Source organism: Myxocyprinus asiaticus, chromosome 38, assembly GCF_019703515.2.
Source record: "Myxocyprinus asiaticus isolate MX2 ecotype Aquarium Trade chromosome 38, UBuf_Myxa_2, whole genome shotgun sequence".
NCBI lineage: Eukaryota > Metazoa > Chordata > Actinopteri > Cypriniformes > Catostomidae > Myxocyprinus > Myxocyprinus asiaticus.
Window position 1 is genome coordinate 20,735,957 of NC_059381.1, and position 22,711 is coordinate 20,758,667.

Sequence of the window (22,711 nt, forward strand, 5' to 3'; positions counted from 1 at the left end):
AGGAGGAGGTGAGTCATCCTCCCACATTGAACCTGGTGCAATGCTATTCCTCTTCCTCCTCTCATCTGCTCATTTCCTCCTCTTTCCATCGCTCTGCTTAACTGTAGTCTGATTTACAGTCTGTGGGTGAGGGAGCTCGACAGGCCACACATATGATTAATATGAAACATATTGGGAATCTCCCTCAGTGCTCAACCTACACATCACAGCCTGACTCAAAATACAGTCAATAAAACTTGAGCTAATACAGTGCTGTTAAATTAAGAGAGTCCAACTTTAAACATAACTATTAGAACTATTATTAACCATTGCTTAAATCCACAGGTTCCGGGAGTGGGCCCACATCGCCTTCGCCCAATGAGTTGACACTGCAATAGAGGACCAGAGGTTGCAATACAAATAATCATTATCCATCACTTTGAAGGACTGGGATGTAAATTGTCATTCTTGATAAAATTGATGCAGTATGAGACTTGCATACTTTGGCAATTTCAGAAATGTACACATTACACAGCAAGTATCATGAAGACCTAATTCTACAGCCCTATCTAATTCTTTATTTCTGGAACATCAGTTTTCCACACTTTACTTCCACCAGGACAGTCTGTCCTCGCCCTAAATGGCCAATGCCAGAGCAGCACTATTTCAATCCAGGACAGAAAATTGAGAAGGAGAAAAAAGATCCATGGCCTTCTTTCCAGAGAACCTTCTGTCCTAGAAACATTACCCTGCTTTTCAATCACATACTCGAAAAATACATTTCAGTCCTAGAAAGCTAAAATATGGCATGACATTAGAGTGGGTAAAACATAGAACGTAGCATAGGTCAAATTGAACTGTAACTTTGCATCTAACATTATATGTTGGATATGGGATTTATACAACAGTTAGTTCAAAGTCCTCTAATCTGACTGGACAAATGGTATTCCAAGAGTGCTGACATTTATTTAGAATAAAAGCATTGGGCCGCTTCACTGTTTGTATCACGCTGCTTGTCTGTGATCACGGCATTCCAGACAGGCTGTCAGTCTGTGTGTGTGTTGCTCGGTGACATTCAACAGTTGATGCTCCTTTGGATTTGTTTGGAGCTATTTACATTTGCAGAGCAAAAATAGACTAATTAACTGTCCATTTTACATCTAAAATGTAAGATACTCATTATTAACTTCACTTTATTTATTGCACACAATTGCTAGTGTGATATTGCTTAATTAAAAAGCTGAAGATATTATGTTCTTATTTTAATGTTTGAGTCCATACCTGCTGAACTATTGTGGTCAACTCCAGACACAGCTGAATCACATTATTCCTGGTCATGGAGTAGTCTGCTACGGCAGCGAACGGAGACCTGATAAAGAAGTAACACCTGCCATTAACCATTAGATCACCTCTAATCACAACCACATTTTGTGTCTTACCTCTCTGTCTGCATTGCTGCAGCTGAACTGTATCTAATTCAGGAAAAGCGGGACATTCGTGGTGAGGAATGAGAGCAAGGAGGTGACCCAAGATGTGGAGAGGGAGGGAGAAGGAAAGTAACAAAACCAGAGAGAGAGATAGATAAAGCCAAAAGCGAGAGTAGAGAGCTGAGGAGAGAGTGGATTTTTTGGTCCGATGCACTAATTTACTAAGGCTCTGCTCATGTGCTGGATGATACAGACTGCAAAGATCACTGTGTCTCTTTAGAATCCATTGTCTCTAATTTAGTTCAGCTACCAAGCTGATCCATTAAAAATGCAGCCATAATAAATCAGTTTTTCACAACCTTTTTTGGCCTATGCCCCCTCAGCAACCTATTCATAAACATATAATTGAGAATTATCATAATTGAATAAAGATTTGTATAAAAGTAGTGTTGACATATTACTTTGTTTTTATGCCTTTTAAAGGAAATGAATGTGTTAATGTGTTAAGGCCAAAAAAACAAACAAAAAATCATAGCATTAATTAGGATTAATTACCTAATATTCTAATTATAATTTAAAAATCTAATAACCTATTGACAGCCCTATTTTTTTTTTTTATTCTGTCTGTTTTATAGGTAGAGCTGTGTATTGATACAGATTTCCCAATTCAACTGTATTCCTGGGTAGCTCAGCAAGTAAAGACACCTGGAGACACAAGTTCGAATCCAGGGTGTGCTGAGTGACTCCAGTCAGGCTTCCTAAGCAACCAATTGGCACGGTTGCTAGGATGGGTAGAGTCACGTTGGGTTAACCTCCTCGTGGTCGCCACAATGTGGTTCTTGCTCCCGCTGGGACGCGTGGTGAGTTGTGCGTGGATGCCACCACACGCGCTACGTCTCCGCGGTAACGCGCTCAACAAACCACGTGATAAGATGGATTGACTGTCTCAGACGCGGAGGCAACTGAGATTCATCCTCCGCCACCCGGATTGAGGCGAGTCACTATGCCACCACGAGGACTTAGAGCGCATTGGGAATTGGGCATTCCAAATTGGGGAGAAAATAAATATAAATAAATAAATAAATGATCAAAACGGAACACTTCTGATTTCTCCGCAAATTTCGAAGCACTTGTTCTTTTTTGGTAATAATGCCTGCGTTGCAAAGTACAGCTTCTAAGCTTTAAAACGATGCCTATTTTGTGTTGGTCAAGACTGTAGTTATTAATATTTTGATAAAAAAACTATTTTGATGGGCATGCCGGAGGGGTTAACAGTAGGGCTGCAACTAACGGTTATTTTGGTTATCGATTAATCTAATGATTATTAGAACGATTATTCGACTATTCGGGCGATTATTGCAATGATTAATCATTAGCTCTTAACTGATTATTCAACTTGTGCCCCAACATAAAAGGTTGTATTAAACGTGCTTACTAACAATAAAGAGGACAAAGTCATCTTTTAAAAATACCTCTAAATGATGTTCACTGAATTAAAGGGGAAAAAAAAAATTTCTTTATTCAGTTTAATTCAGTTAAGAAATTCACTGCAAAAAATCCTATTGTTATCAAGTGTTTTGTCTTTTTTTCCATTTAAAATAGTCTAAAAATCCTTAAAGCAAGATTCATTTACTTGAGAAGCAACATATAAGATATTTAGACTTGCTTTAAAAGAATGTATCTTAAATATAGGTGTATTTTGTATATAAGTGTATTTTGTCACTTGGTTATACTTCTGCGAGTGCAGTAAAGACAAAATATACTTATATTCAAGATCTATTCTCTAAAAGCGAGTCTAAATATCTTATATGCTGCTTCTCAGATGAATACATCTTTTTTTAAAGGATTTTTAGATATTTTGAAATATTTGTATTTTTAATATTATATTCAACATTCTTAGATAACAATTTTTTCTTCTGCATTATAGCTGCTAAAGTATATGTACGTTGTTTTATAGGAATTTTAGATATTTATACTGGAAAACAAGCCAAAGCAAAAACAAATAAAAAATGTATTTTGTTGCAGTGTATAATGGGGTGAAGACTACCCTCTCTCACCTTTTTGTTCACTTCAATCCATCTTTAACTCACAAAAAAATAAACTCTCTCATATTAATAAAGCTGCGTATTGCCAATTTTCTTCACAATAAGAAATGCACAGTGACACATATATTATGATTCAATAAGTCGCGAGCCATCACGTTATAATCCAGCTGCATTAAGCATGCGTGCTCGAGGGACGAGCATCCCCATGTGCATCAGTCGGGTGCAGTTTCAATCTCTCTCCCGCTTAGATCGGAACATTCATGCAACTCATAGAAGAGGCGCTGACCGCACAGAGAAATGCCAGTTTCAGAGTTTGTAGTTATTTACATTATCTGCTTCTGTACTAACTGAACTTTAATTAAGCTATAACGCATTAAATATAACCGCATTTAAGGTGTTTCCTTTAAAGAGCTCCAGCTCCACTTATTTCACAACGAGAGTGCTTCTGTATTTACTTAGTTTGTATTTTTGCATTATAATTCCCTCATACTTTGCGATCTACATCACCTGAAGCTGTTTGGAAAGTTCAGAGTGCATCTGGACTGTGAGCTGTGTAATTCTTCCTCTCCTCAGTCAGGTGCGAGCTGCAGTGCTGCTCTTGCGTGTCATCATTAGAGTTTTATGTGATCTCATGTTACGTTAAATGGCATCTAACGACTATTCGACAATGAATATTTTTGTAGACAATTTTTTATTGTCGATGCTGTCGATAACGTCGACTAATCGTTTCAGCCCTTGTTAACAGATATTATAATCAACAAGTAAACTTAAAGGTAAAATTAAAAGATCGATTTTAGGAATTTAAGAATCATTATCAGGATCATTCAATTAAGATAGCATTTAATCAGACAATCAGTATTCTTGATATACCCAGCCTTTTTATATGTTTAACAAAGCAAAATCTAAATCTTTCCAAGTGCCTCTTGGAACATGCTGAAGCACTACATGTTTGCATACTATATTTCTTATACAAAAATCCTTTAATCTCTACTCATGAAGGCACAAGCGCATAATTTATCATAATGAGGAAACTAAGGGCAAATATCTGCTTTACTTGACTGCAGGCTCCCTATCTTACACTTTATAATAAGACTGTAACAAACGTTAGCCAACCACCCAGATCCACACTCCTGCTGTCATCCTGTCTAGGGAGAATAAATGAAGAAGACCCACTGGCCAGAAATAATCTAGGGACACAGTTCAGCAGATTAATTGCTCGCTGGAATTATTAGTGTATGCTGTAAAGCAGAAGACTTGGCGTACTGCACTAATGAGAAGGTGTGGCCAAGCGAGAGCTTCAGTGGATGAAGGAATTAATGCAAACTCACAAACGTAAACTCGCACACACACTTTAGAGATAAATGTTAAGTAGACACGCTGTCCGCTTTCAGGGACAGCTCCTAGGAAACAGAAGAGACTTACGTAAGCTCTTTACTCATCTTTTGTTTGTCAGCTGATTGCTCATTGGTGTTACATAAGGAAATCGGCACGATCGTGTCATCTGTGGCCTCTCGCATGACCTCACCAATGAGTTCTACACAATGGAGCCTTTTTACCAAAGACGAGAGGTCATGTGACCATACGCATGATAGATAAAAGAGCGGGATTACTGAGGCTGCTTTAGTTGAACTTTGTGTTTGCTTGTACTGTAAATAAATAGTGGTAATATTTGGTAGTAAATATTAGGGGTGGGAACCAGCAGGGACCTGGTGACACAATATTATATTGATATCTGTGTCACTATATGATAATATTGCAATTCTTTACGTTTAACATATTGTGATTCAAAACAGTGATATACAATATTGCAATCTTTTTTTTTTTTTTTTTACATTTATCTTTATTGAACTTTGATGCTTTGTGCAACTAGTGTGAACTTCCCACTTCTTCACAGAGATGTAGAAAAAGCATAGAGTATATAGGCTTATCATGTAAGTTAAAGGAATAGAGTACCTTGGTTTCAGTGTGTTTATCACAGTACAAAAACCTTTGTAGTCTACCACGCTGTATGGGCGAAGATCCTTACAAATGAAGTTATATTCTAAACACAAGCTTTATATTCCATGCTTGTTCTGAATTTGAAATAATCACCTTCTCACTTGCTCTAAGTGTTGGTCAATATATTTTTCCCACAAACATTAGGACACAACTAAAAATATGGATTCTTGTTGTGAGAATATTGATACAGTATCATAAAATAAAATATTGCAATACTATAAATTTTCTTTTCTCCCCCAAACCCTGTAAATACGCTGCAACTTTGTTAAATGATTGTCAATGTGTTTGTATGCATATGCGTTTGTTACTCTTTGCAGGACTCACCTATCCAACCAAGCCAGCAGGCTCTTGGCAGCAGCGATGAGGTCTACTACAGATGTCAGGAAATCATTAGGGAGTTTTCGGGTGGCTCTGCCATCATAGTGACCACCCCTCCGCCGACCCATTATGAAGTTCTGCAGGTTCTTGGCTGAAGCGTTCAGCTTATGGGTGAGGGTCTTCAGGTTCTCTGTCTCTAGTCCATAGTTCTGAATAAGCAAGAATGAGAAAGACTGTTTCACATAACCTGCTTTCACAACGACAAGTTATATACTGTGTAAATTTTAAAATGAATATCGGGAGTGGGATATTAAGAATCATTACAAGTTCTGGTCTAATTTATTTTGAAATCCAAATTAAATATGGAGGTGGATTGCATGGTGATTGATCTACATGGAATGAAACCAAACCCCAAAGTGTAGCTATAAACCGCTTAAATCATCAGGTCAGACTTTCGGAATAGAAAGTGTTGTATGAGCACTTATCACTGCATGTGGAACTTAAATTAAGCCCGATAGGCATCTTTTCTCAAACAAAAGTAGTTGTTCAATACATTATTTTATGTTACTTCATAAAAGCATACATTGCAAAATATAGTGCATTTTTAATGTGCTCACTGCTTTCAGTGTCACTTGTGGGACACAGTGCCAAGCTGCTCACGTGTACTTTTAGAATGCTACAGTATAACTGGGGTGCCGAAATGAATATGCGCTGCTTACGCTCCGCAGATGAAGTGAAGCAGGCCAGAGACTGAAAGGAAATGTGATTTTAAAAGTAAGAGGAATGAATTCTTAAGGTAAAGGAAAGGCCGGCGACATGTCATGCTTCCCAAGTCTACTGAAAAAAACTTCCTATATAGAAGCAGAAAGTGGTTTTATATAATGGAGCATGTGCGTGTAAGAGTGGAGAAGAAGAAAGGGGTCATTCGGAGGCACACAACCCATTAAAGTCTTAATGCCACAAATACGTTAACAAACTGTCGCAGTAAAAGGGAAACTTACAAAACATCTTTCTATAAAAAAACAACTGCTCCAAAACCTAGTGAGTTGCCTAAAATTCATTGCGATGAGCTTAGTGAAGAGATAAATTAAACATGGCGGATAAGGTGGGAGAAATGTCAATTATAAATAAATAAACAAACGTGTATTTATAGATTAAAAACACTGTAGTTCAGTGCAATTAAAAATTGATTATTTTATTCAATACTTGTGTGGGCTATCTTAGCAACATGTTAACATCAAACTCAATTGAAATCAATTGCTTCAGTTGAGTACCCTGTTTAGAGTGCAATTTGTGCGTTTGCTGTCTATAGCATTCCAAATGGACCCTTTTGACTTATCCGGGTTTGGAGAGCGCAAGTAAAAGCATAGCAGGGTAAACTTGAATGGCGGTGAATGGGAGACCACAACAAATAAAATTTTTGCTTGTCCAAATTATCTATAACTTTCTCAGCAGCTGTGTTAGAAGCCTCATCGCATCTGTGGTAACTTGTTATTTAAAATGTATTCCAGGGTAATATAATATGAAGTACAATGTTATAAATTTACATTAAATATTAAAAAAAACTGCAAATATAAAAAACTTTGCTTCATTCACACTGTTAAATAAGGCATAAACGCGTCATCACAGGTCTGTGAAAAGAGTTCTTAGAGCGCAAAAGTGCCGGCCAACTTTTTCAGCCGTTTTGGTTCCGGAAGCTTTTTTCCTATTTTTTCCATAGGGATTTCATAAAATCCTTCATAAAAGAGTTCTAAGCCATGAAATAAACCAATCAGCTTCTAGGTGAATCACAACATTACTTTGATTTGAAGCAAATAAGTATTTAAAAAGACAAATGTACAAGACTGTGTACTTAAAGTCTTTTATGAGGGAATAAACTACAATCCCATGAAGCACTGCAAATGTCATCATTGAATTAAAAACAATGGAAAAACTAAAAACTATTTATTTAAAGTTGTTGATTATAAGTATATAAACAATATATTTAAATTTTATTGCAAAATATTGAGATATTTGAAAAATATATAGCCTAAGTAGTAGCCTGAGAATGTAGGAAGACTGACTCTTGCATCATTAAAAGTACATCATGCTTGTTTTGGCACTTTGTCCACCGTGTTTCTCTGAATGGTGGTGCTTTCCTCTTCAGGATCATGGGAATAGTAGTTCTTTATCAGGAATTACGCTATTAAACACAATTTAACATGTTGAAATAACATGGACTGATGGCTTCAACAGAAGCATATACTATCTATTAACAACCTCGAAGATCATGGTAGGTCTGTATTTAAAAGTTTACACCCACTGAGAACTTTATAAGGAACACCTGTACACCTACTTATTTATGCGATTATCTAATTAGCAATCGTGTGGCAGCAGTGCAATGCATAAAATCATGCAGGAGCTTCACTTAATGTTCACATCAACCATCAGAATAGGGAAAAAATGTGATCTCAGTGATTTCGACTGTGACATGATTGTTGGTGCCAGATGGGCTGGTTGGAGTATTTTTGTAACTGCTGATCTCCTGGGATTTTCACACACAAAAGTCTAGAGCTTACTCAGAATGAGGCCAAAAACAAAACACATCCAGTGAGTGGCATTTCTGCAGACGGAAATGCCTTGTTGATGAGAGAGGTCAATGGAGAATGGCTAGTCTGGTTCGAGCTGACAGAAAGGCAACAGTAACTCAGATAACCACTCTGTACAATTGTAGTGAGCAGAATATGTGCGCAACACATCGAACCTTGAGGCGGATGGGCTACAACAGCAGAAGACCACGTTGGGTTCCACTTTTGTCAACCAAAAACAGAAAGCTGAGGCTGCAGTGGGCACAGGCTCACCAAAACTGGACAGTTGAAGACTGGAAAAATGTAGCCTGGTCTGATGAATCTTGATTTCTGCTGAAGTACACAGATGGTAGGGTCAGAAATTGGCACCAACAGCATGAATCCATGTACCCAACCTGCCTTGTCAACAGTCTAGACTGTTGGCGGTGGTGTATTGGTGTGGGGAATGTTTTCTTGGCACACTTTGGGCCCGTTAATACCAATCAATCATCACTTGAATGCCACAGCCTATTTGAGTATTGTTGCTGACCATGTGCATCCCTTCATGGACACAATTTACCCATCTTCTAATAGCTACTTCCAGCATGATGATGCACAATGTCACAAAGCAAAAGTTGTCTTAAACTGGTTTCATGAACATGACAAGGAGTTCACTGTTCTTCTGTGGCCTTCCCAGTCACCAGATCTGAATCCAACAGAACACCTTTCGGAGGATTTGCATCATGAATGTGCAGCTGACAAATCTGCAGAAACTGCATGATGCAGTCATGTCAACATGGACTAGAATCACAAAGGAATGTTTCTAACATGTTGTGGAATCCATGCCACGAAAAATTGAGGCTGTTTTGAGAGCAAAGGGAGGCCCTCCACAGTATTAGTATAGTGTTCCTAATAAAGTGCTTAGTGAGTGTATGTGTTATTGTTATAAATAAATTCTCCTATGAAAAAATTATTAATAGGATTTTATACTTATACAGGATGGTTAGGATGCTGCCTTAGAGGGCAGGTGCCTATGTCTGCAGTAGGCAGATCACTAGGTTTTGTAATAATGTGTTTTGCAACATACAGACAGTAAAATTAAAAAAGTAATAATATATTTTTTTAAAACTTAAAGCAAAATATGTAAATAAAAGGAGATATTAGTAATTCCCCAAGCTTTCGACTTTTATTTGACTTTCTTGATATGTCAAACTGGATGAAAACATGGCACATGGGTAACCATAACTAAGACCACTTACACTATGCAGAACTCAGGGCTGGTATTGACTGGTATGAGAAAAAAACAAACAAAAACAAAAAAAACATGGGGGTTCCCTGCAATGATTACCAAAGCCAGTGTGAAAAAATGCTTAAATTCAGTAGAGGCACCCATTACATTATCCCCCTATCCCTCCACTACCCCATACCCCAGAGCAGTCAAACAGCAGCACGGCTCTCCCAGAATGCCTTGCTGCACATAAAAAGCCAAAGGGGGTCTGTCATGCAAGAGAAACAGCATGAGGGAAGGATGAGTAATCATATTTAATTCAGCAGGGCTCCATGTTGGACAAACCCAAAGAAGCATTACATAAGAGGCTTTCAGGCCCTAGCTGGGCTTAAGCACATGACATAACAAATGGTGGGAACAAAGAAGATGAATACGGGGGGCCAGTTTGTGAGCTCACTGGCTAACGTACAACCCCCCATTCATCCTCCTTTTCCTGCTCTCTTCCGTTATCCTCTCACAGCTACTGTGTTTATTCTCTCACTCTTTTCCTTGCACTCCCTCTACGCCTTTCTCTTCTGTTTTAATTTGTTATCCTTCTTTCACCCTGACTGCTGCCAGTTTTCTTCCCAATCTGCCCACACATTCTTACTGTTGCTCCACCTCTCTTTGCCTCCTTCAGCATCATCGTCCTTATTTCTCTGTCCCCTTTAGAACAGCCTGGAAATGGTGTACAGGATGACAGTGGGAAACAGAGGGATAATCCATGGGATTTTCAAGGATTTTAAGTGTTTGTTGTGGCTAAAATTAAATGTAAAGGATGCAGTTACCATAAACATATCGGCAGCGTGGGAAAAAAAGGTTAGGAACTTTGGGAATAAAGGTAATATCTAGTGGTTGACCAACAGGTTTTAGTGGTTTTAGTGGACAATGTTGATGCCCTTATCTAGAGAGCAGAATGGAATGATGGTAGATATATTGCCAATATATTCATAATAAAATTTAATGATGACAAATGAGATGAACAAAAAATTGCTGAAATCAATTTCACTTATTTGACACTCAATAAGTAAAAAACAAAACAAAAAAAACATTTATTTGTGCTTATCAACCAAGCAAGGCTTATATACAGTAAACAGATATCTATAATATGATTGGCAGGTGAATGTAAAATGCAATGAACAAGAGAATGGATGCAAAGATGTCATCATTTGAACATACACTGAAAAAAGTGGTAACCTGCAATTGTTACCTCAAGGATCTATTTTTACTTGATTTAACATATTTGCCAGATTGATTTAGTCATATTAAATAACAATTTTGACTTGAATAAAACCAGTTAATTAGAAGCACATTTTTAAGTTACCTGAAAAAAAAAAATTCAAAGAGCAAAAAGCTTGTAGCCATTGCATGGTTGCTCTGTCATGTTTAATTGTTAATATGCCATTTCAGTTATTATTATCAGTTGTTATAAAGGTATTTCTGCAATAAATGTCTGACATAAAGCAAATAATTATACCAACAAGCTAATGTATATCTCTCTTGCCCCGTTAAGCAATTGCAATATGTGTTTGTTAACACGTGTGTGTGCGTGTGTGTGTGTGTGTGTGTGTGTGTTTGTGTGTGTGTGTGTGTGGGCGGGTTTGGGTGGTTTACGAGGACATTTTTTGAGGTTATAAACTGGTAATTACAAGGGTATTGTGCTATAAATGTGGTTTATGAGGACATTTCTAGTGTCCCCATAATTTTTGCTTAAAAAAACAAAATAAACAATGTTTTGTTTTTTTAATGTAAAAATGCAGAGCGTTTTTTTGTGAGGGTTAGGTTTAGGGGTAGGAGTAGGGGATAGAATCTATAGTTCGTACAGCATAAAAATGATTATGTCTATGGAGAGTCCTCTTAAGGATAGCTGCACCAACAGGTGTGTGTGTGTGTGTGTGTGTGCGTGTGTGTGTGTGTGTGTGTGATGTGCTCACCAGTGCACAAAGCAAGTCCACTGCCTCCAGAATGAGTTCCTGGTGGCCAATTCGAGAAACACCCAGATCCTCGAGCTCCTGATGGGTGATTCTCAACAGCTGTTCCCCGCCCACCTTCTCCTGCTCAAAGTTCTTAATGTACTGCTGCAGACAGTCATCCAAGCCTTGAAAAGAGCAACACAAAACACAGCAAAAAATGAAAACATTTTTAAAGCCACTAAAGAATCTCTTTAATCCATTCAGGATCCCATGTTTTCATTTACAGCATGATTTTTTTCTGTTAGTTATAACCGGATTAAATATGACTAGACAAACACAGAGCAGAGATAACGAACAATGACAACCTCATATATAAGTCCTGATATGGGAAAGTGGGCACTGTGACTGTGTGTGCTTATGTGGCATCCTTCAAAAGAGTGTGTGTACAGAACCACACATAAATCCGCTCTCTTGGACAGTAGTGAGAGACTGTGAAAGTCTTGGCACACAGCTGTTTAAACAGGCCTCATTTTGTACACCAGCACAGACCCACACACACTACTTTGAACAACTTCTAAACACATTGATGTCATGAACAGACGTCAGTGGACTTCAAGCACTATTGTCACCAATATGGGAAGAAGACCTGTTTGGCAGGAGCTAGCTGTTGTCTGGGAAGCATATGCCTCCTTCGTGCCCCCCTTCATCTATATTGATCCTTAAAAGCATTTTTTTTTTTGTCTCCCACAGAGTCAGCAAACACAGAAAACATCATATCATACATTAACACAGAAATTCTTGCATGTTTAACTAAACCAAGAAAAAATTATCTAATACATAAATAAATTCAAATTCACCAATGCTGAGAGGAAAGAAGGTTGTGAACCTGTGTGACCTGTCGAAAACAAACATATAGTAGGAATCAACATTGCACATTGAAAATTGAAAATATGGGATTCCAAACCTGTATTTATTTATTTATTTTTTTTAATTATGGGGGGGGGGTACAAAAATGTTATGTGCAAATAACTTTTTAAGATTCTGCATTATGTCTAGGTGACTAATCAAATTTTGTACAAAAGTTTCGATTTCCTTGCTTTAACTGAAGCACACAAGATCATCAGGTTTTGCTCAAACTTCCATGCCAGCTTCAGTGCATGCTGTCAATAAAGCAAAAGGAGGACACACATGTAGTAAATACTAAGAAATTCTTAAATTCATGTTAGTTTTCTTTTTTTCACTGAAACTGTTATGCTAATATTATAATTTGTAATGGAAAAAATATATATACTATATTAAATGAAAGAAAGCAAAATATAAGCATTTTCGTTATGGACTTTGGAATCCCAATGTATCTCCCCTCTGACTACTGTATTCCACTAATTCTACCTACCTCTCATGTCCTCAGCATTATTTACTCTTCTCCACATCCCTTAAATTCCCTTATAAGAATTTATACATTCCCAAACAGCACTTTCTTCCCCATGGGCTCTCTGTGTTGTTCACTTATCTGTGAAAAATTCACAACAAAAGACAAGGTTGTATTGCATGTAAAATACCCCTTTTTTCAGATCTGATATTCATTTTCTTCTGTATCTAACTGCTGCATAAATTTAATGGATTATGAAAAGAAAGTTAAGATACCAGCAAAATTCAAAATTGCTGAAAGCGAGCGTTTCATGGCTTTGCATGCCATATTGAGACTTAACAAATCCACTTCTTTACCAGGCTAATCTAAACCCGTTCCAAATGAAGGAATCATCACGGTTTGTCACTCTATGTTGCTATAGAGACGGGCAGAGCATTTAAGTAGGACCTCATTACCAAGACAAAAATGGCAGTGAAATGAGAAGATTATATTGATATTTAAGTTTGAATAGACAAATAAATACACAAACAACCAGCAATACAGCACACTTGCATCAATGGATTATTCAGTTGCATTTGTTTGGCATTTGTATTGTAATGCTAATGAAGCATTAGAAGAATATTATTGTTAAGATTCTGAATAGCTCCAGTAGTACCAGTGGTTTGAGAACTGAAAAGAAATATTGGACCTGAGACAAATTCCCTAAAATCTTTAAAGTTTGAGTCTTTATTTACTCAAACCCATAGGGCTTTCTTTCTTCTGTGGAACACATAAGGAGATTTTAGGCAGAATGTTAGGGATTGGCACCCTATCCAAAAGTCACCATTAAATTTCATTGTATGGAAAAAAGAGCAGCAGTAACATTCTTCAAAATGTATCCTCTTGTGTTCTCCAGAAGAAATTAAGTCATACCCTTCAAACTATTGGATATGTTGTACAGAAAGGTCAGGCGTTGTTTTAGAAACACTTTCATAATAATTAATGATCGCAACATGAAACAAAGGGCCTGCAGATCAGTTAAACTAATCCCTTAGTGAGCAGTGCTCTTCCTGAGGCTGACAGAGACAGCCCAGCTCACACAGTGCCAGTGTACACAAACAGTAAACTCATTGATAAGGAGGACATTAATCTGCTGTTAATTGCAGCCACTGTGGCTAAGTTGTGTTAAATACTACAAAGAAGAGCGCAGCACATTCATCTGGGACCATTAATCTTTGTCAAGTGAGGCGGGTGGTCAGCCAACAGCTTGAACTAAGGAAGATGTAGAGAGAGGGTGAGTGTGTAACAGTTAAGTAGGTTAAGGAAAGAGTGAGTGATGAGAGAAAGTTGTACAGAGAAAGAAAACCTGACCTTATCTTTACAGTAAGTTGACTAAAGCAGCTTAGAGGCTGGTCCATTTCAGATGTGACCTCAAATCCTCTAAACTGTCCTGAATCTATGAATCGGCAACTGGTTTGGCCCAGAAGAAAGAGTGATAGGGAGTTTCAGAAATCTCTAAGCAATGGATGTTTACTTGAGGTTCATTGGCCATACACATGACCCAGATAACACAAACAACACTTTATAGATATTAAAGGAACAGTTCACCCAAAATGAAAATACTCACCCTCAAGTTGTTTTAAATTATGTGTGCCATTGTCTTTTCAGTGGAACACAACAAAAAGTCAACAAGTTGCTACCAAATGTTCTGGTACCCTGACATCGACCCCATTCTGCCGAGGTACTGAAAAGCGGCATCTCGCATCAGACATTTTGGCATCAGTTAAATTGTGTTTACCTTTTCCTGTGGCGCGATTGATAGCATGTTGCGTCAGTAGCATCAGAGACCCCGGTTCTCTGTGTTAAAACCAGGAAGTAATCACGTTCACATAATCAATTACAAATGCAATTAGGAGGTTACATTTTTCCCTCTCAGCTACATTTTTACTCCACTGTTTTGGTGGTAGAGTTAATAAAATATGCATTCCGGGGCCTGGGTTGCTCAGCGAGTATTGACACTAACTACCACCCATGGAGTCGTGAGTTCGAATCCAGGGTGTGCTGAGTGACTCCAGCTAGGTCTCCTAAGCAACCAAATTGGCCCGGTTACTAGGGAGGGTAGAGTCACATGGGGTAACCTCCTTGTGGTCGCTATAATGAGGTTCACTCTCGGTGGGGCGCGTGATGAGTTGTGCATGGATGCTGCGGAGAATAGTGTGAAACCTCCACACGCGCTATGTCTCCGCGGTAACGCACTCAACAAGCCACGTGATAAGATGTGTGGTTTGACAGTCTCAGATGCGGAGGCAACTGAGATTCGTCCTCCGCCACCCGGATTGGATTTAGAGCGTATTGGGAACTGGGCATGCCAAAATGGGGAGAAAAATGAAAAAAATAAAATAAAATAAAATAAACTGAGAAGGGTAAGGCGTGTGTGAGTCACAGTTAGCACTGAGGGGCTGGGGGTTGGACATGGAGCATTGTGGGAAGGTCACAAGTCTTTTCTGCAATGGGGAGGGTGCTGTCTAGCCCTCAGAGGCATCACCTCAGGGCATCATCACCACTGAGCTGTATGCTAATGTTAGAGCAGCAACATGGTAATCGCAGTGTATTCGAAGATCTGTGAATGTGGGAACAATAAACATCATACATTTATACAGCATGACTGAAAATATTAGAAACTGGAATAGTGACCATATTAATAGAAATCAGGTTCACATCGTACTGCAACATGTCCCAATCTATTTCTGCCTCTCTTTCCCCAATGATTTCCTACACCTTTTTTATTAGGTACTATCCAAAAAAGAAGAAAAAGCCCAAAAATAAATATTTTTTCCTAAATTATTATAATTTTATTGTATAGTTATTACACTGTAATGTATATTAGGCTAATCAGAATCAACTGTTGTAATTTTGGATCTTTTCCTTCTGAATGTAAGAATGTTTGAAGGGGTGCAATGACTTACACAAAACTTGATTTGGCCAGTATCAATGACAGGATTGAATTAATTTTGTTTACACATTACTATAATAAACCCAGTTACAGAGTGGGTCTTAAAACAGGGCTGAGTTTTCTCATTATTTCCTCCTGAGTTTACTTAGCATAGGCATGACACTGGTATGTTAGGCAGGGCCCTTAATAGCATCCATGTGTAAGCTAAAATAAAAACCTAGCCCTCAGCAACACTCTTTCCATGGACTATGTACCTTCAGAACATATTAATGCGAGGTAAAGGATGTCAAACATGCAACCCACACCAAAGAAACAAACCCAAAATCCCACATGTCAGAAGCCATGATTGCAGTTCTAAAACACACCAACTAGGCATGGCTGAAATACAGGAAAATGTTGGCTGCAACCTGATCGGACATTGCGTGGTTCCTTACAAGAATCACGGCAGTTCTGAGCAAGTAGATATAGCTGCAGGCCGCAGATCTTCAAATAGGGTTGCCAACTCCAAAAGGGGACGTTACTTCCACACACGGTTATGGTTAGGGAAAGGATTAGGTTAGGGGCTCCCAGTATCTTTGCTGGTTGTTTGGAGCTCACGCCCCTTTTTGTGGCACTGCCTTCAGCTATATCCTTCTCGTTCTGAGAAGAATTGTCCACTGTGTGGCGCTGAAAGCTCTCTAACAGAAGAATTTTTTAAATGTTACGGAGTTTTGTTTTAATCAACAAAACCTACCTCCCTACTCTAAACTTTAAACCTAAATCTAACCGACTGTGTCATAAAAAAGTAAATGTGAGTGTAAAACAGATGAGATTTTTAGGGTTAATACGATATCAAGTTTTAAATCAACAAAACCTACCTCCCTTCCTACCCTATACCTTAAACCTAATCGATAGCGTCATAAAAGCAAAATTAAGATAAAAAACTCAATTGCTGAAGCAACCACGTAATTTTGTGGTGCTTCTATGACACTTTCGGCTCACATACCAACTCGCATGTTCTTCAGGACTCGTACCCCCGTCATTTGTAATGCAAGTGCAACATTCTATCAGCTGAGCTACAGTGCAACTTGATCGTGCTCAAATAAGCATGTAAATGTAGACAGTTATGTAAGGCAAATGTTAAAATATATCAACATACAAGTCATATGATACATGGCATTGTGTAAGGGACAGGACAAAAAGTAGGTGTTTATGAAATGATAATCTGCCGTTTTTCTCGTGATGTGTGTGAAAGTGAATAAAAGTAGCTTAATTGTTGTTGTAGAGTCAGAAAACTGCCGTGATATGTACAACGAGCAATGTAAAAATAATTTAGCAAAAATTATAGTAACATGATTCTATGCTGTGGACAGCAGTCTAAATAAATAATCCAGAGTAGCTATAAACTGTTCTGAAATTACACAAGAATTGTGTACTTGTGAGTGAAACGTTGAGAGTACATTATTGCATGCTACTGATCAGAAGGTTCTAATGATCACGCAGACACAAACAGACACCATCATGCCCATAGGGCCTTTAACACAGCCTAACATTCATACACATGCACATAAACACGTTAGCTTCTGTTCCTCCGTGTGTTTGAGAATCTGCACGGCAGCTTACAAGGTTTTCTTCCACACATAACAGATGTCGATAAAATTCCCCAGCTTCTTATAACCAAACTTTGGCCATGTCAAGAAAATGACTGCCTACATACCTCTTAAAATTCTCTGTGCCCCTCAGTCAGGAGAGGTAACCTTACAGAGAAAACAGTATGTACTTGTGACCATGCTTTTAGCCATGAGTGTGCAAACTGGTATCTGTTATCTCCACTGTCTCAATATCCTTAGTAATTTATAATATATCCTTTAGGATTTTCGTAAGTTTTCCCTGCAAGTCTTCTTTCACTGCCTTTTCTTGTTCCATCTTACTCACCCTTTAGACTTGATAAATTTAAAGGTTGTTTGAGCAAATTTAAACAAATAAATTCATTCAGCTCTCTAGGTAAATGCCTAGACGTTATACAGCGTGAATCGCTAGGCATAATGCACATCAGCCATGTGCCTGCGTGTGAGCAACTGAGGCATGAATAAGTGAATATCGCATTAAAGCGCACAGTCAGTTTGTTATCCACCTTATATATCCACTCAAACACATCACACACCATCTGACACAAACAAAACTCATGCCAAGATACCCACAAGACAGGATAACATGTGCATGTCCAATTGTTGTACATTTAATGTAGCCGATTTCTGCACACATGCATTCATTTTCTTGCACAAGTAGGTTTTGAATATTGAGAACAAATTTATAAGTAACACTTTACAATTAGGTTCCATTCGTTAACATTAGTTAATGCATTATGTATCATGAACTAACAACAATCAGTATATATTTTTTACAGCATTTATTCATCTTTGTTAATGTTAGTTAATAAAAATACAAATGTTTCATTGTTAGTTCATGTAGTTTATAGTGCATTTACTAATGTTACAACTTTTAATTTAACAAATGTATTACTGTATGTTGTATGTTGAAATTAACATTAACCAAATTAATAAATGCTGTAAAAGTATAGTTCATTGTTAGTTCATGTTAACTGATGCTAAAATATGAAACATTATTGTAAAGTGTTACCAATTCATGTCTTATGAATCCTTACAAAGAGGAATGAGATGCTGATCTACCTTTTTTTGGAAAACATAATTACTTGAAGGCAACGGGTTAAACAGTCACCAACTGGAACACTTGTCTTATTTTAATTACAAATGACTATCTATTTCCCGACTTCACCCAGAACTCTTAAGAAAAATAAACCAGCAAATTGAGCCTAATAATCCTTCTCAAAGAGGGTTCACTTCACCTAATGCCAAAGGTTTTCATTGTTTAGTAAAATGTCTGTGTAGCAGTTTCCCGATAAAATCCCCTTGAACAAAATCAATGGACGGTATGACAGTGTATAATAATGTATAGATGAATTCTAGTGAAGAGACCATTGAGCCCTTTGACTGCCAAAGGGATCCCAGCTGATCACTTAGCCTCCACGTGACCCTTCACTATACATTCTGTTTGATGAGAAGAAGTGACTACTCAACCAGCTCCATTTATTAACATCAATTTTAAATGCATTTTGATATATTCATGCTTTTAGCTGTATTGTTGACATTTAGATCGGTACTAACATTCAATACCATAAGTACAGAATTTGATAGATTATAACATAATTGCATGACAGCTTGAGTGCGCGCTCGCGCTCTCGCCTATCCTGTAACATTTCTTTAAAACGCGTGTACACCGCACAGAACCAAAATTAAATCGTACAACCCGCACATCATGCGCGCAAATACAATATTCCTACATTTCTATATAGCACTGGTAATGTGCTCCTCATAAGAGATGTTGTATTTTCCCCATCTATCGTTTCAACAAAAAGCCTACATATAAATTTAAAATGCATACCTTTCATCCAATCAACCACCTGGTTTGTTGTCCACCTGCTTACTGGTTCCATGACCAGAGCCATTGTGGAAGTTTTTGCAGTCGGTGGCAAACAAAGATGCCAAAGAAGCGCTTCAGCACACTCCAATGTCAGCTGTAATCTCCAGGCTCAGAAAGATTTCTGCCTATTTTTCATCCGCTGCATGTTTACCCTGCAATTTTGTACTGGCTCTTGGAAACGAAGCGTTGGTGGTCTTTCAACTTCAAAGCATTGCTCCTTATAACTGCATTCCTTCGCAATATTCTTTGTGAGACGGCTTTCTAAATTTATCTAGTGCGACACATTATGCAAGATCTAATTTTCCATCATATATTTTTGTCTTTACAGTTTCCTCATCCCATCACATTGAGCCACTGGAGAAACACAACGGTGAATTCCTGCAGCTGTGTGTGCCTCGTCTCACAAGCTGTTACCAGTAAACAGTCTGCACGAGCGTCCCTCGCGCACACTCTTATGACTCGCGCCTCGTCCATTCTTGCACGTCGTTGGCTCTGGCAAATGAGCCGTCATGAGGGCCAAGCAGCGAATACATCTCCATAATTGAGCTGTGCGCAAATGAACATATTGTACACCGGAGAGAGTATTAAATGCATGCTTGCAAAGAATACTGAAAGACTGGGGCTGGAATACTCTGTATTTTTTCCTTAACATGCAAAATCACTATTTACATTGCCATTCATTTCTTAATTGCAATGCCTAGGTGGAGCTTTAAATTGATTACTCCAGCATAATGCCTAACCACCTGACCAATCATTACTTAAAACTTAACTCTAAAATGCATATAGGCGTCCATTTATATATATATATATACATATAAGGAGAGAGAGAGAGAGAGAGTCTTATGTATTACTTTTATGTAAATATACTTTTATGCTGCCTTTATGTGCTTTTTGGAGTTTCGAAGTTTTAGTCACCATTTACTTGCATTGTGAGGACCAACAAAGCTGAGATATTCTTCTAAAAATCTTTGTTTGTGTATAGTCTTATGGATTACGTTTATGTGAATATACTTTTCTGCTGCCTTTGTGCTTTTTGGAGATTAAGAAATTTTGGTCACCATTCACTTGCATTGTCAGGATATTCTTATGAAAATCTTTGTTTGTGTATAGTCCTATGGATTACTTTTATGTGAATATACTTATATGTTACCTTTATGTGCTTTTTGAAGCTTCAAAGTTTTGGTCACCATTCACTTGCATTGTGAGAAATTCTTATGAAAATCTTTGTGTTCTGCAGAACAAAGAAAGTTATACACATCTGAGATTGGGATGAGGGTGAGTAAATGATGAGAGAATTTTTTGGTGAACTATTCCTTTAAGTAAACTTAGATTAATAATAGAAGATTATTATAATGCCTCTAATAAAAAATAAACAACAACAACCACATTAAGGTTAATTCTCGTACTATGTTAAAACTCTATGCACGGAAGGTTACTGGTAAGATTTGCTGAAAATTTGCCATTTTTGTTGCATATTAAATAGGCCTATATTAATATAAAAGCCCTATGTTGAGGTAGTGATCAGAGAATGTTACCATAGTATGTTTTATTTGAAGTTTAAAGCCATCTAGTGGAGAATCACAGTAACAATGAATGGGTTGGTTCCCCCATGTTTTTGTAATTAATTTAAAGGTCACTGTGCTGCTCCGTATAAACTGCCATTATCATTAATTTTTCCTTTCTGTTTTTCTTCCTACATAATCTTGGCCCATGTAGATTGAACCATGTATATAGAGTTGATCTCCATTTTGAATCTGTATTTAAAAGACCTGCAGTTGAAAGGCAATGATCTCATATGCCGTTGATCTGTTATAGCTGCCCCCAAATTTAGCCACAGATGCTGCAGAACTGTCTTAATGGAGCAACCCTTGAACCCTGATCCCATCTCCTTCACTTGTCCCTTAAAAGCCTCTTTTGAATGCCCCTGCAGGCTGCAAGGAACCAGAACATCTGTCAGCATTGCACACTCCCCGTATGTTCCCACAAGATCTGAAATCAAACATAACATCCTTGTTCTTTTGTTTGGGTATAATGATTCATTTAGTCTTAAATTGATCCAAGTCTATCAGTTTAGTTTGTCAGTGAATTTAGTTAAATAAGTGCATCACATAAATGCCTTTTTCAACATGATCACAAAACAGATAGATTTACAATCTAGGTTTAATGTTGCCAGCAAACATTGCTAAATAAACCAAGTTGACTTGTGTGCACGTCAAGAAGGTTTTTCTATGTTGGTAACAGTGTTTCTGTAAAGAAAGAGGCTTAACTGGGACAGGCCAGTGGCATGAAAGTCAGCCGTCAGCGTTTCATGTTTCCCCTTGAATGCCCATGCACAAAGCCCTGACTATAGGTCATTTCAGTACTGAGCACGTGCAGCAAGAATTCAAAGGACCTTCTCAAAATAAAATGGTTTTTTTTATTAATTTACATTTTGTGAGAGTTTAAATTAAATAAGTAATTAAGTAATTACATTAACCATAAAACGCATAACTAACACCCCCCCCCCCCCCCCCCATCAATAGGATGCTTTAACTCTTCTTGTCTATTAAAATCCATTTTAATGGTCATTTAGATTGTGTGTGTGTGTGTGTGTGTGTGTGTGTGTAAACCACTGGATAAAACCATCTGCTAAATGACAGCTTGTTATCTAGTCTCTTACTAAATAGATTAATCTGACGTCACACCGCAGGCAACCACGCTTCTGGGTTCTTTTGAGCAGCTGATTTAAATGGTGGATATGGGCAGGGATCCTGTTTTAATAACCTTTTAAGCATAATGTAATGTTATAATGTTTGCTGAAGTTATAAAAGGTATTATAAAGGGATATATATATGGTTTACAGTGAAAAATTATGTAGGTTCTTTCTGAATTATTGGAAAAACAAGTTTGAAATTTATTCAGTATGCCTGTATGATGAATTCACATCCTCACACACTTAACACACTTCTAGAGACTGAGAAATGTGGCATATGAAAATCAATACTGCTTAAATTATTAATCCACTTATCAGTAAATAGACAGTGCTTCCATGGGCCTTGTTGTTCATATATGATCATCATTAGGTCATATTTGACCAGATATCTATCATAGCAGTTGCACTATGGAAATTAAAAACAGCGGTTTGCGATCTGAGTTTGTTCAATTCCATTTCCTTTGTGAAAAGTTCAAATCCACCGACAGCAGCTGCGGATCAATTGGGTCTCATTAGAACAGTGATCCGTGAAATATTATAAAATATGTCAAATCCTAAATTTATCCTAGTCCACCCATCCTGATGCAAATTTAAAGAAGCCCAAATCTCAGATAATCTTTCGGAAACTTTTGGGGCATTTTCAGCTCTGTTTGAGCGAAGCGCCCATTGACTGCAGTTCTTTTCTCCACTTCCAAAAGATCCCAGAAGTGCAGAAGCGGATTGTTTGTTTGTAAACTGTAACTTC

The 22,711-nt window shown here is 37.7% G+C and overlaps 1 protein-coding gene across 4 annotated transcripts in view; it reads right to left on the reverse strand.

Annotated features, from left to right (window-relative positions):
- LOC127428470 (connector enhancer of kinase suppressor of ras 2-like) overlaps nucleotides 1-19,932 on the reverse strand; it is a 49,666-nt gene extending 29,734 nt beyond the window's left edge. The window contains exons 1-5 of one of the 4 annotated variants that reach the window (XM_051676871.1): nucleotides 19,236-19,918; nucleotides 12,887-13,003; nucleotides 11,515-11,678; nucleotides 5,774-5,976; nucleotides 1,261-1,366 (exon numbers count right to left, since the gene is read on the reverse strand). In XM_051676871.1, coding sequence (XP_051532831.1) covers nucleotides 1,261-1,366; nucleotides 5,774-5,976; nucleotides 11,515-11,678; nucleotides 12,887-12,923 — 510 coding nt within the window. In that variant the 5' untranslated portion in view covers nucleotides 12,924-13,003; nucleotides 19,236-19,918. Of the gene's footprint in view, nucleotides 1-1,260; nucleotides 1,367-5,773; nucleotides 5,977-11,514; nucleotides 11,679-12,886; nucleotides 13,004-19,235 lie in introns of all 4 variants that reach the window. The other 3 variants (XR_007895113.1, XM_051676869.1, XM_051676870.1) reach the window with 3 other exon arrangements.
- Between the last annotated feature and the right edge of the window lie 2,779 nt (nucleotides 19,933-22,711).